We start from the raw sequence: 14,857 nt of genomic DNA on the forward strand, positions 1-14,857 counted from the left end.
AAGAATAACTGAACTTCTAGATAGGAATTTTTCAGTTATTTGTAGATTCTTGAGGCTGTGTTTGAGATTATGAGAAACTTAGAATAATTGAGATTTTGCTAATTTGACTTTTGAATTGTCTTCTTTTTCCCCATCCAAATCAGATTTATTGGTGTGCTAGCACTGAAAGAGGTAATAACCTTTTGGGTTTCAGCACTCTTTATCTGCTTTTTCCATTCTCACTGCAAAGAGTAGCACTTAGTTCTTGCATTCCACATGGAAGTGCAGTGGAGGTGAAATGATTTATTCTTAGGAACAAAAGAGAAATGGGCAAACAGCTATTTTGCAAATAATAAGCAGCAACATTTCTCTCTAGGGCTGTGTGGATTTGCACTGACCAAATTCTCTTCCTGAAAACGTTATAAAATGGATGTGTAGATGCGAGGGAGGAGCGGCGCAGCATACACGATGCATTTTATACTGTTTTCCTACTTTTACCAAAGCACGGAGCCTGACGGAGCCTCCTGGAAATGCTGAAATGAAAACTCACTATAGAGCATGCATACCTTAAGAGTTATTCTTCATCCACTTCTGCTACAAACTGTGAATGGTGTTCTGGTGACTTGCTGTGTGTTTTGCTTAGATGAAGTTTTACTGCATGTTTGCTCGCAAATGTCCGACAGCACAACTTACATTTGAACTTAGAGTCTGTGTCCTCTTCTCCAGCTATTGTTTCAGGAGATCTTTGAACTGAAACTCTGGAGATTTCTTGCTCTACCTTGGTTTGCTGCTCCACAGCCAGCCTGTTCATGTCTTTCATTTGGAAACCTAGGTGGGATTCTAAGTGGCTAATGTAAGTAGAGGGGGTTCGGAACTGAGATGCACAGTCGCTGCAATAAAAGACTGGATGTCCTTTGTCCATGTTTTTCAAAAACTTTGTTCCTCCGGTTTTCCTAAGTTGATACTTGACATTTGCCAACCAGTGGCTGATGGTGGTCATCGACAGTCCAGTGAATTTGGAAATCTGCATACGCTCTTGTGGGCCTAGATCTGATAATAAATATTTACCTTCAGATGTCTGGAAGAGGCTGGAAGCAAACTGAGCTTGCAAAATGAGCAGATGCTGAGGGTTCCAGTTTGACTGTCTGCCCTTCCTTTTATGCAGAGTGGAGACTTCCGTGGAGACATCCTCAAAGCGTCGGACATCTATTTCCAACTTCATGGACGGGATCCTTGAGGATGCAGCAGGTTTTGGTGTGGTAGCTTTGGGAAGAACTTTGACCATGTCGGCGATGTCAGACAGAGCATGCTTTTGAGGTGGAGAAGTACAAGATTGTGCTTGAGCTGACTCAGCTTTCTTGCCTTTGGATTTGGTCAGGTCAATAGGCTGATCATTGTTTTCAAACAAATAGTGCCTGGAAACACTTGCAGGCTTTGGTGGGGTTGGAGCAGGAGATAAAACTGGCTTCTCCATCATATTTAGATTGGGTTTGTGGAACATGGAAATTGTGCTAGAGCTGGGGCTGCAGTTGGACTGAGGCTGTAAGGGCTCAGTGGCTTTGCCCAGGTGATTGTTCAGGACCGACTGCAGAGCGCTCAGGGGGTTCACACAGGGCAGCTCCGAGGAATGGTTGGCAGCAGCACAACCATTACTGAGAGAAGCTGCTGGTGGCTCCTTGAGGACTGGCTTTTCTTTTCCACTGTCCTCTTTAATTTTGTCTTCTTCTTTCAAGGGACACGGTTCTGACTTTTTTGGCTCCACAGAGGCTTCAGCTTTGAGGAGAGGTTCCCTCTCACTCTGGCTTAGCAAGGCCGGCTCAGCCTGGACACCTTCCTTAGCATAGTCCTTTTGTACCTCCTCCTTGTCCTCAGCCTCCTTCTTCACTTGAGTGCACTGGCTCATGTTTGCTGAGATAGGGACCAGAGGCATCACCTTCCACTTGGGCGCTATGGGCCTCAGTTTATTGGTCATGGTTGGCCTGATTTGGAGCACCTGGGACCCCACAGGCAAGGACGGCTTGGCTCCCTCGGAGAGCTGGTAAGCTGCGTGGATGCTGGGATACGCACTCCAGCTGGGAGCTCCGTTCTGAGCTTTATTGATGGCTGTTGTGACAGTGTTCTCCAAGGACTTTAAAATGTCCCCACCACCCTTTGAACCATCTTCTAAATCTTCTTCTCGGAGGTACTGGTATTTCATTGTGGGGTCCAGGGGTTTCTGAAGAGTGTCTTCGTACTCCTCAGCTTTCACTGCTTTCTCATCTTTGTTTGCATCATCAGCTTTATCTTTTTTGCTTTCTTTTTTAAGTTCAGAGGCAGGACCAATGCATTCTGCAGATGATTTACTGGTTGACTTTGAAACGGGGCTGTCATTGGCTGGTGCTTCAGACAGCGACTGCATTTTCTCCACAGCTAAAGGATCCAGAACAAGTTGCTTTCCTTTCTTTGAAGCTGAACTCGTGACTTTCAAGAAATGGCCAGTCACCATCATGTGGGTCGTGAGCTGCTGCAGGGTATCATGGGAGCTTCCACATTCCATGCACTTCAAAATCTGGGATTTGCAGGCCTCGAACTGCCAGGTGTAGCTGGCCCCGTTCTGGTACCCATAGCGGTTGTTGGAGGAGAGCTGCAGGTTCGTGTTCTTCTGAGGAGAGAAGGTGTCGGAGAAAGACCCCGTCGTGGAGTCGGGGGAGCAAGGCCTGTTCACATCAAACACACGTTTCTTGGCTGGAGTGACCATTTTTGAAGAAATGGTTGGTACTGGCTCCTTCAAAGGCACTTTTTGGTAATGTTTTGTTTTTATCATATGAACACTCAGATCTTGAAGGGAATCAAAAGAGTCACCACAGAACATACACTTCAGAACTTTTTGTGCATCTTCCTTGTCCATGTCCTGGAAGGCCCTTTTCCGGGGCTTAGAGTAGCTCGTAGGTCTGTGCTTGTCCTTTTTGTGGTTGTCATCCTGGTAGTGCCCTGTCTCGTTCATGTGGACCGTGAGTTCTACCAAGGTGTCGTAGGCAGCGCTGCACTGCCGGCAGCGGAACCGGCTGGCGCCCGTGAACACAGTCCCACACATTTTGCTGCTCTGCCTGTAGAGCTGCACCGAGCTGAACAGGTTGGGCTTGGAGACAGGCCTGGAAGGTAAATTCTGCTGCAAGCTTTTGGACAGTGCGTCTTGGTGCCAGTCGAAATCAGCTTTGTTCCCTCCGTTCCTGTTGTCGCAACTCCTCTTTTCAGAGTTGGACAACTTGAAACCCAGCCCCAAGCCTGTCCAGTAAGAGTCCGACAGGATGTTGGCATAGACTGCTGTCATTTTATCCATGCAATCGTGTGTTTCGCTCTGAGCTTTGGGGTGGGCGCTGCTTTTGGGGTCCTGGGGCTCCCTGGAGCAGATGTTTTTGATATCTGCCACATGGTCACTACTGTCACTCAGTAGTGATTCGTTCTCTGCATCCTGGTTGGACATGTGACTGACAGGGGAATTCTGGAAACTGAAGTTCCCTTTCTGCTCAGGACCCACTTCGTGCTCCTCATCCGTGCCAGTGTCATTGCTGCCCTGCAGCTGAGCAGTTGAGTTGCTGTCATCGTCATCTTCTTCCTCCTCCTTTATGTCTTCCTCTTCCTTTAAATCTTCCTCTTGGACATAACCTGAAATGTAATGTCAATATATGAAACAACCTGTTAAAGGAGAATGCTACAGTTCCAGTTTTCTAGTTTCACTGTGTATTTTCTCTACTAGATTTTGCTTTAATCTATAACTATATTCTCTGTTAGTTCTGGAAGTGAAAAAAAAGCCAAATAATGTCTCTTTTTTGGTGAAGGTTGCTGCATTTTGTTGGCAGATGATCATAATTCTTTATAACTGCCAGAGATCCCAAGTTAATAATTTTCCTGTCATGGGAGTATAATTCTAACTGTCCTGTAATGGGACAGTTGGAAAATTTGTATGTAAGAATTTAAAGTTTATACTAAAAGCTTCAATTCTATGAAATTGTTTTTAGCCTCAGTGAGAGAAAGGGTGGAATTTGCAAGGAAGAGAAGAAAAGTAAGTGCCATAATCTTCCTGGTTCAGAGCATCATCTAGGTACAGTGACCTTTTGCCACTTCATCACCTAAAATGCACTTTAGGATGTACACAAATAATTTATATGTCAAAATACAACATCTGAAAGCATTAATAGGCATAAATGAAACTCTTGTTTATAAAAGTAATGTACTGTGTACCATAAAAGCAAATTGTTCTTCAGTAAAAACAAATCCATAAATTTCAGGGCAAGAACCCCTGGAAGTTACAGATTTGACAGAGGTAGACTGAAGCTAATTGTAAAACTGGAAAAGTAGAACAAATCCAGAAGGATTTTCTTTGGAAAATTAATTATTTAATTACAAAGATGAACTTGATTCTGGAAGAGTATATTTATTTAGAAACCAAATCCTTCCCATTATCTGAAAGTCACTTTATGGCTCTTTAACAACCTGGCTCACTTAAATTTGGTACTTCTGACCCAGTGATATCCTTCTAGCAAATCCAGAGGAAAGTGTTCCACCCTTCTGATGACCATCTGGACAAAGCCTTCAATTTTCCAATCCATTTGCATGATCTCACCCCTTCCCACACACGTTTGCCATCAGGCCAAAGAGAGCTGAACCAGAACCAGAGGAACTGTTCCCTGCATGAAGCTGCAGCACAAGAAAAGGGAAATGATGGCTCTCTGTGTGATGGGAGCTAAGAAATCCATGTGTCACCTTTACCACATCCTTCCCATGGATTTAGGACCTGCACTGGGCGCACAGGCTTAGAGCTGGGCTTGGCTTAGAGCTGGACTTGGCTTACTGCAGGGGTGGTAGCAGAAGGTGTCACAACCAGAGGCAAAGACACAGCAGTGGCTCTGAACAAATGACCTGCACATCACTTTAGCCTGATAAAATAATAATCACACAGTAGGAGGAACACTGTGCTCTTCAGCAGATGCTTTCAGCAAAGAAGCTAAATATTAAATGTTAAGTGCTAAATACTAAAAAATAATCCCATTAGGATTGTGCTGGGTCACAGCAAACATTAACAGGTGATCAGACTGGAGCAGCAGCAAAGACAGCACTTAGACCTCAATAGTTTTTTCTCCTGCTTAAACTTTTCCCTAATAACCAGACACCACTTTCCCTTTGCTGAGTGTTTTTCAGGGGACCAAGGAGAAGGCAGGGACATGGAGGTGGCAGAAGGTCCCCAGGTGAGGAGCAGTGACCCTGTGACACACGGCCCCTCTCCAGGACATGTCCCAGTGCCAGGCACACCACACTGAGCACAACAGAAACAAGGAGGGGATCCAATGAAGGAATCAGACAAAACACAAACCAAAGAGCATTCCCACAGCTTTGGGTTGCTGAAAATTGGATTCTCCATTCCAGCACCAATTCTTTGAACAATATTAACCCATTTTTCACCAGAAGGTAAGTTTTTCCTTTGGAAGGTACATACAGTAGCTTATGCCTCACAAGATCCTTTGTCCTTCTCTAGGAAAAGCAGAAGTACCAGACAGCTGCACATCCCCCACAATACAGATAAAATTTGCTGCTTAATTAGGCATTGACATGTTTACTATAACCTTTACAGAAGAGTAACTTGTGCTGAGGAATCCTCTTTTTTTTTGGTGTCTGTGTAAGATACTGCCACAATCTCGTGTAAGTGGTAGAAGTAACAAGTTCCAGTGTCTTCAGAGGGTTCACAAGGAAGCCAGGGAGGGACTTCATCAGGAACTGTAGTGACAGACAGTGGGGAACAGCTTCAAACTGACAGAGAGGAGGTTTCGATTAGACATATGGAAGAAATTGTTCCCTGTGAGGGTGGTGAGGCCCTGGTACAGGGTGCCCAGAGAAGCTGTGGCTGCCCTGGAAGTGTCCAAGGCCAGGTTGGACAGGGTTTGAAGTACCCTGGGACAGTGGCAGATGTCCCTGCCCGTGGCAGGGGTGGCACTGGACTCTGTGATTCTGTGATCCTAATTTACCAGAAAGCACCATCAAAATTTCACAAAACCATCAGTCACATCTGTTTTAATGGTTTAGGGGTTTGGGCAGCTTTAAAAACACATTTCAGTATCCTCCTTGTAAAAGCATTTCTGTTTATGTAAATGATTTAAATTGCTGTGGGCATTTTAAGGACAGTGGAGACCAGTTCTACAAGACAACCTTGGCTACAAGAGATGCTCGTGTTCTTCCAGCAGGGCTTTTTAGTAAGATTTCATCAGACATGAAGGGTTGTAGCTGGTTAACAGAAATAACATTAATTTAAGTGGACTTTGCATTATTTATTTTAGAAGTAAAGAGTGTCTTATATCTGTACACCCACATGCTTTAAATGCGGTCTCTAATAAGTTGCATAAATTTTGCACGTCACACTGATGTCCATGTAATAAATTGTTGAGTGACCTGTTCTCTTCCCACCAGTTCTCCCCCAGGCTTATTCTGACATTCCAAACCTCTGAGATCCTCATGTGTAACTGTGTTACAGGGAAAAAAATAATATGAAAGAAATCCAAGCTCAGTAACTGGATGAATGCTTCCTCCCTTTCCTAGATGAGAATTTCCCCCACCAAAATTAAACTGGCCCAGGCAGATGTAAGATGGGAAAAGTGCAGTCCTGAAGAAGTGGGAGACTCAAATTCCGCTATCCTTAAGAACTGACAAAACTCAGGAGCTTCAAAGCAATGAATGGAAGCAATTTTTGGCTTCCTAAATGGAAGTACTGGTTCAGTGCTGATTGATCTTAAGACAGGGTATGGCAAAATCACAACATCAGTAAGGATAATGTTATTATAGGGATAATAATCACAAATACAATTCCAAATTATTTGGTTTCTTAATTTCCCTCTGTGTCTTTGTGATAGGATTCATGGTAACCTCAGAAACCTGCTTCTCTAGGATGAGAGCTGCAATAAACAGCTGGTCCTTTATTCTTCAAAGAGGACATTTTCTTAGCTATTTCTGGAATACTTCCACAGAGGAGCTAAAATAAACCAGGTCCAGTTAATACACCTGCAAAAACTGGGTCTAAAACCACCCCCATGCACCTTGGAGCTGTGAGCTTTCCCTGCAGACAGCACCAAGCCAGGCTCCAGTGGGGATGAATCCAGCACTGACACCAGGCCTCATCCCCTGACTAACCTGGGACTGGCACCACATTATCCATCACTCCTGGCCTGGAATTGTGGAGTGTCAATACAGCTGTTTTTCAAAAGTGTTCCTTCTGACTGTTAACTTTTCCACCAGCAGATACTATTTTCACTCAGATTTGCTCTTTTCCCATGTAAAGAAACATCTATTAATGTGTATATATATATATATATATGTTTCTTTCCAAGACTGGAAAATTTTTCTTTTGCCAAGAGAAAGGACAGTGAATCATTGTCCAGAACAACTCTGCTAATCCATGTAAAACCCATGGCACCACCTGCACTTCTTCAGCCATACATACTCCAGTTTTCCTTGAAACAACATCATTAGAAAACCAATCTAACAGTGCTAGAAGGTGATCTTGTTTCCTCCTTGTCTGGCTTCAGCTCAAAGATCTTTTTGTGTTTGGCAGAAGCTGTTTCTTTCTCTGAAAGATTCCAAGCAGATAATGGATAATGACCACTTCTCATTCCTCCTTCTCCAAGATGTCGAACTGCATTAAGCACCCACAGACAAATCTTAACCTGGTTCTTTGTAGGAGTGCAGAGCTACACTTTCCTCCCAGTTTGAAAATCAGCTGAAGAGAGAAACTGGCAGGTGGGGGAAAAATAGTTCCCTACTCCATTGCATAACTCTTTATTAAAGATATTTTGGAATTTAATGGGATTAAAACCAATAGAGGACTCTGGAAAAGCAATTGAGTTCCATGGAAAGAACTCTCAAAATATGAAATTTGTCAATTTCAGAGTTTTTAAAGCTATGTTCAGAATTTCTGTACCACAGAAATAACTTCCTGTTAAGTTCCCCAAGATGGAAGGAGAACACAGGGGAAGGTTCCTGAATCTGGCACAGAGAGGACCTGGTCCTGAATGATGGATGGAAGGGACAAAGGGACATCTCTGTCACCTGGCCTGAAAGTCCTGGAATTGAGTTGTAGCTCCAAAGCCAGGTGCAGCCTGAGGGAGATTCGGATGTCCTCAGAGCAGGCTGAAGATGCTCAGCTTCCTCTTTGCTGGGAGGCCAGTTCATTATTTTGGATAATGGGGCAGTTTTTGCACCTTTTGTTGCTGTTGCTCTTTACCATCACACCCACACTCCATTTGCAGTGGCTCAGTGTGGATCACCATCATGGTGATGAATTTTGTGTTCAAAACAATTTGGTACCTTAAAGGAGGGATTTTTCCCAATACTCCTTTGCCCTTTTTTTTACCCTAGGAATTTATTTTTCAAGTAGCTACAGCAGCTGATACCAAGGCATGAATTCCTGCCTCTTGCAGGGTAGGAGAGGGAACACCCACCACCATCCACTGCAGGAGGACAGGAGCAGCTTCTGGAAGGAAAAGAGTGGCTTCCACACTGACTGAATTCTACCACACAAAGGCAATTCCATGAAGCCATAACTATTATTTATATACGATGCTGAAATGAAGCAATTTGGGGCTTTCATTTTGTTGTACTTTAATTAGAGTTGTATTATAAAGTTTTCTATTAAATATCCAATTTCCTACTGGTTAAGAAGGCAAAATACCCCTGAGTTTCAGTGGGGCCCTTAGCAGCACAGAGAGAACAGATTATGTCCTTTGCACTTCATCCTGCACAGTTATGAGCCAAATGATCCGTGGCTGGAGCACACGTGCAGGGAGCTGCTTGTGAGTGACCCATGAACTCAAACCCAATAATAAAAGAGGAAAAAAACCAACATAGGCAAAAAGAGAGGTGAGCTGATGTGAGCTGCTGAGCTGAGAGTGCATAGGAGGGATGGAATTATCATGGAGCTTTTTCTTGAATAATTTTCCTTAAGGATAACTTTGTTTGCATTGGCCGTTATTGAATAAAAAGCAGCTCCAGCCATCCTTGCCATGCTCTGCATTCAGTCAGTTCCAGCCCCACCATGTTTGGAGCCAACAGTCCCAGTTCCTCACACGAGGGCTCTGTGCCTCTCGTTAAAAATACTTGTTATTTTCCACAAACTGCTGGAACTGACAATGTCATTGTTACAACCAGCTGATGGTGTTTGGTGATCTCCAGATTGTATTTCCAGCTAAAATGCTCCTAAAGAACGTTGTGACTGCAAAGAGCTCAACCTCCCCCTTGCCCCAGCACCCCAGCTGCTCTCCCTCACACCAAACTCCCGTCCTGGCCTCAGCAGGTGAAGTTTGGGGCAGGTGTCAGACAGCCACACATCCCCTCACTGTCCCTGTGAGCTCCACTCAGCTCCTGGTGCAGGCACAAAGGCTGCTCTCCAATGTGAGCACAGCCTGAAAAATTCAAGGGATACAGTAGCAGCAAATATGTTTTCCTCATTAGTCATCTTAATTGCACCAGTGTAAATCACTTTGCCGATGAAAACAGAAGTCTGAAACTTTTGTCTCCCTTTGCCTTTTTTCTGTTTTCTCTTGTCCTATTTATTGTCATGGAAAACAGCAGAGTGGCTTTGTAAATTTATAGATTACTTCATTTAAAATCCAAGCTTCAAATTATGTTTTCCCTCTTTCATTATCCTAGGTTGCCCTAAGTACCAATATAAATTTCCTTCAATGGCATGAGCTACCAATCAGAACCACAAAAAAATATATATATCTATAGAAATTGAAATTGTAATGAGTCTTACCAGTGTATTGCTAACACTTTGGTTCATTTGATATGAACTTTGTTTTTTTAAAGTACCACATGGTAAGGCTTTGAAACTTCAGTTTGTAAAAAAAAAACTGTAACAGCCTTACAGCCTTTGAAGTCACTACTGATATAACTCTGAACAGATCCATTCAAGTTCAACTAACATCAGACAAATGTTTAGTGTATCAGAGGAAGCCACAAAAGCAAGGATTTCATCAATATTTCACAACAGCCTCAGGGAAACTGTAGATTGCAATGCTGTAGGGCAGCTAATGGAATTACACACAAGGGTTTTGTACATTTAAAATAAGCAGCTACTAAAAAAATTACCCTTCAGTTTGATAGAAACTGTATAAAACTGCAGATGGGAAACAATTAAATAGCTACCAACATTTATCCATGTCAGCCTGATAGGTCATTTAATAACAGGTATTTCTTTCCTCCTTTCTTTTTTTCCTGGTAGGGCAATAATAAAGATTAACATTTATGAAAAGTAGCATAAAATATAGTGCAGCCAAATGAATAATTAAAGATGCTTCTGAAGAATTTGTTTGCTATTGTATGGCCGTGAAGACTGCTCTTCAGTAATGAAGTACATTTATATTAACTACAATTATAAATAGAAAGAAGATGAGGATTATGTTTATGGACACTTGCTTGTTACCCTAAAAAAAAAAAATCTTTGGCTTGTTTCTATTGAATCCATGGCTTATCTCATGGACAGCACATTCTCCTTGAAGAGAGTTGGGCCTGGCTTGGATCATGTGGGTGCACGTGGAGGAGGACACAGGACATGCAATAAACCCTGAGAGATCAGTGACCAACACTTTCCCTGGAGAGGCTCTTGGGCAGAGAGGAGAATTCAGCCTGTGAAATCTCAATGTTTATTCTAAAAACAGACCCACAGAATCATGTTCCTTTTCATTGCTATGTCCATGTGCAAAGACCTTGCAGAACCAGCCCTTCATGCAGCTGGGTTTGGGTGTTTAGGTTGGGAAATTGCTGTTTCTGTTAATAACTAATGCATAGGACAATGGGAGAGACAAATGACTTCATTACCATTTCTAAAAGGCTGCTTATTTCTTGGCCACTCCAACTCAAAACAGACCAGCTGGGCTAAATCCAACAGAGTACCCAGTCTCACAAAGAAGGTGTTAAGACCCAGCTCAAGAAAGCTCCTAAACTTCTGTCCCTTTTGGGGTAAGAGCAGTAAGTATCACAGAAAATCCAGAGCTCCCTGAGGACTCAGCTGGTGATCCTGTGATGGTTAGAGATGAAGCCAGCAGCACTTCCCCCGTGCTTTACTAAAGCTCAGAATTCCTGCACAGCTGAAGATGCTGCATAAAAGACAAGCTATTTGCAATAAAGTGTTGCCCAGCACCTTCTATCGGAGCCGATTTTAGAAAATATGAATGAGGCTTTAAAAGTGCACTACTGTAAGATTTGTCTAAAGAACAGTGGGCCTTTGGATTTTCCTTTTGGGTACACAGGGCCAGTGCAGCTCCAGTAAGATCTGCTTTAAGCCAGATTGCCAGTAATACTCATAAATCCGTGCTGGTTACTCGGAGCTGGTTAAACGCTGCAGCATCATTTCTCTCTCAACATCTCTTTAGATAAGGTACATAAGTAGAAAGTGGGAGTATAATGAAATCCATCTTCCTCATCTTCTTGCTTTGTTTTGATCTTGCATTCCAGGCAATAAAAAACTGCAAATAATTTTGAAGTGTGAATTTTCCCTTGCCGGGATCGCGGCGTTAAAGGAAGAATACACAGATCATCAAGTGGCTGATTTCCCTCTTTATTTTCCTTTCAGGAACATCCTGCTGCACATGGCTGTCCAAATGAATACTCTGCTTTTTTGGTGACAAATATTATGGCCAGCAAACATTGACTTTTGACCATTAGGCTTGCCTGCACTTATAGCCACATCACCATCAGAGCACTAAGGCAGCATGAAGGTCATTACCCCCGACAGCATCTTCTTTCCACCAACTTCTCAAAGATGTAAGCAATAAGCACTTGCAAGAGATTGATATGATACTTTGTGAGTAATTTGGATGAACTATAACACTAACCCAGTAAAGTATTATAATTTTAAATGTGTCCAGAAAATAATTGAAATTCTGGTTTAGCTTCATCATAATGCACAGCGCTGGGTATATTTAACAGCTGACTAGTTTAGCATGAATATTGCTTTACAAATGAGGTCATATTGTTTTTAAGAAACAATATTGCTATCAAACATGTTTAGGAGGAAAAGCAAGAGATTATGAGTACACTTTTAACCTTTCTGTCTCTTTCTATATCTGTTTACTATGGTGATTTAGGTGCTCAGTGTTGTTTGAAGGCAAACATAGAAGGTTCTGGCATTTAAAGAGATCCAGTAATGAGCAACTGGCAGTCAGATTCTTTCTTATTATTACTCTGTCACAAAATCTCTGTTCTACATCACTCCATCTTTGCAACACCAGCTAGAGATGAGAAAGGTCAAAACATCTCCTTCAGACGTGCAGTCACAACACCCACAGCCGGAATCCAGCCCATGCTGTGGGAGAGAACAGAGCCACAGGTAACAGAGTTTCACTGGAGCAAAGCTTTTCCAGGGGCAGAGTGGGACCACCACCGACTTTGTGCTCCTTTGCAGAAGGAGGAATACCTAAACAAGCCACCCAAAAGAGCATTTAACACAAAATATGCACAATTTCCATTCACCTCTAAAATATTTGGATATTTCTCTGCCAGGAAAGGGGCACACAGAGGGTCTGATCCTGCTTTTCCTGGCTTGTTGCAGCCAACAGTGCCAAGGCTGCAGCAACTGTGAGAAGAATCAGCCTGTGATCCTTTGAAATCCCTTTCAAAATGGAAAAACTTTAAGGTCTTCCTGAAATATTCTATCTGAGAGGCACAGTCTCAGGTGGTTCTGGGAGCACGAACTTGCAACCAGTTTTGCCTGGAGTTTGGAGGAATCATCTAACACTTCCTTAATTAACAATGTAAACACACTGCATGGTTATTATTACCTCTGTTATTTCATTATTGATTGATTATTTGCTTTTTTGTTATTTACTGCCTCCAAAACCAGCACTGCCCTGCCAAAATCTTTTACCAACATGGAATAAAATTCTTCATTTCCACCAAATCTCCCTGTTTTGGTACACTCCAGCACTTTCCTCTCTCTTTCCACACAGTCTGGGATGCTGCCCCACAGTTTCCTTGCAGATATAAAAACCTTTTCATGGTAAGAATTCTAATAATTATCAGTAGTAAAATTAGTCCTGTTGGCTCCATTCTGCAAAGAAACTTGGGCAAAACAAATCAATCCATGTCAAAAGAAAAAACTTCCAACTGATATGGAAAATCAATCCAGTGTCCAAGTATCTATCAAGATTCATAAAACAACGGGAAATTTCAAGGGGAAAAAAAAAAAAGAAAAATGATTGAAACCCAAATATTAGGCTGTGTTCTTTTAAATTGGGTCTCAAATGATCCAAGGAAGGGTTGAGAGCCAGGGCCAGTGCACAGATCATTTACAGATCATAATCACCCCAGTCTCAGTCTGCATTCCTGCCCTGTCCTAAGTGATATCTGACATTTATCACACGGGACAGAGCATGGAAAAAGAGGCAGCAACAACAGGAGGCTGCAGCTGCATGGGCTCAGCTTTTCCTGAATCTCAGCATGAAATAACAACTCTGAGTTATGGGCAAAAACTCCAATAATCCGAGAGGTCATTACTGACAGAAACAACTTCTTCAGCACAGGTACCATGATGTCACCTCTGCTGAAGAGGGGGACCTCAGTGGGTACACAAAAGCCATTTATTATATCCAGCAGAACTGGATCTGAGGCCTGCAGGAGTTCACAGAACACTCCAGTGATCAAAAATCCAGGCTCTGAAGTTCTGAAAGAGCTGAAAGGATGGATTAACTACAACCCAACTCTCTACTACCCAACTCTACAACAGAATAAAAAACTTTATGCAAAACTTCATGAACTTCCTCCCTTTTTTTTTTCTGGGGCTTCACTCAAACTGGGAAGGAAAAGCAACAGAGGGCATCTGACCTCTACCAAATACTCAGAATACTGACTTTAAAAGATGAATTGCTGCTGCAGGCAAGTCCAAAAATTTATTAAAAGCCATTTAAAAAGGGGCTATTTAAAAAATGTTTACAGAATTAAAACACATTTATTACTTTTCTAGTAATCCCAAGGGGAAGTGCAGAATTTTCAAGTGATTAAATCCACACGAAAAGCAAAATTCTCCATTTTTGTTTTAATTTCTCCTTCCTCCATTTCACTGCTTCCAGGCATCAACATTCAACTGGGACACAATCCCTGGAGCTCTGCACTTGGGCAGAGGAGCAAATGGACCTGGGGTGTTAATTAGGGCATCACTTTATGTCTGTGTGGCATCATTTATTTCCTGGGAAGGGCCCATGCCAGGTCAGGATCAACACTTTGAGCAGCCAATCCATCAGGTGGGAGCAGGTGGCAGGGGAGGTGTAAGGAATGGCTGGAAAAGGAGGAAAAACTGAAATGGATGGAAGTGGGAAAATAATAAGAAAGTGATCAGTGAAAGTACAAGCACCAGGAAATAAATCAATCAAAGCAGTGCAGAGCAGAGCTTGCTCTGAGAGAGTTCCCTTCAACGTGAGCAGGGCTTTAACCTCTACAGCAGCACGTGAATCTGAAAGGTTTTCCCTCAAAATTCTCCTGGAAATCAGGAGGATGAGCAGAGCAGGATTATTGTCAGGGCATTTGGAGAGAATCAGAGAGAAAGCCCAGTCTCCTTTCTGAGAGATGCAGGGAGAGGTTGGGACAAGGAAGCATTACAGGAATTCTGGACATTGCATTTCCATCCATGATCCAACTGTGTTTATTCTGTGCGAATGTGGCACAGGATCTGCACTCAGATTTTGACCAGACCCCTGGAGCAATAATTGAAATAAGAAATAGAGTGGGAAGTGCACAGTGTTATAATAAAAGACACACACACTAACTTGACTTCCTGAACAGAAACTCGCCCAGTAATTTTACTGAGGCTTATTGGATTCAAACCAGGAAAATCCGTTTGCTACCGAGAATCTGATTATTCATG

General features: G+C 42.7%; 1 protein-coding gene across 2 annotated transcripts in view; it reads right to left on the reverse strand.

Moving 5' to 3' along the window:
- Nucleotides 1-14,857, reverse strand: part of TSHZ2 (teashirt zinc finger homeobox 2) — a 205,995-nt gene that overhangs the window by 71,903 nt on the left and 119,235 nt on the right. The window contains exon 2 of one of the 2 annotated variants that reach the window (XM_069034377.1): nt 673-3,624. In XM_069034377.1, the coding sequence (XP_068890478.1) occupies nt 673-3,624 (2,952 nt within the window). Of the gene's footprint in view, nt 1-545; nt 3,625-14,857 lie in introns of both variants that reach the window. The other variant, XM_069034376.1, reaches the window with a different exon arrangement.

The sequence above is a fragment of the Aphelocoma coerulescens genome, chromosome 20, assembly GCF_041296385.1.
Source record: "Aphelocoma coerulescens isolate FSJ_1873_10779 chromosome 20, UR_Acoe_1.0, whole genome shotgun sequence".
Classification (NCBI taxonomy): Eukaryota; Metazoa; Chordata; class Aves; order Passeriformes; family Corvidae; genus Aphelocoma; species Aphelocoma coerulescens.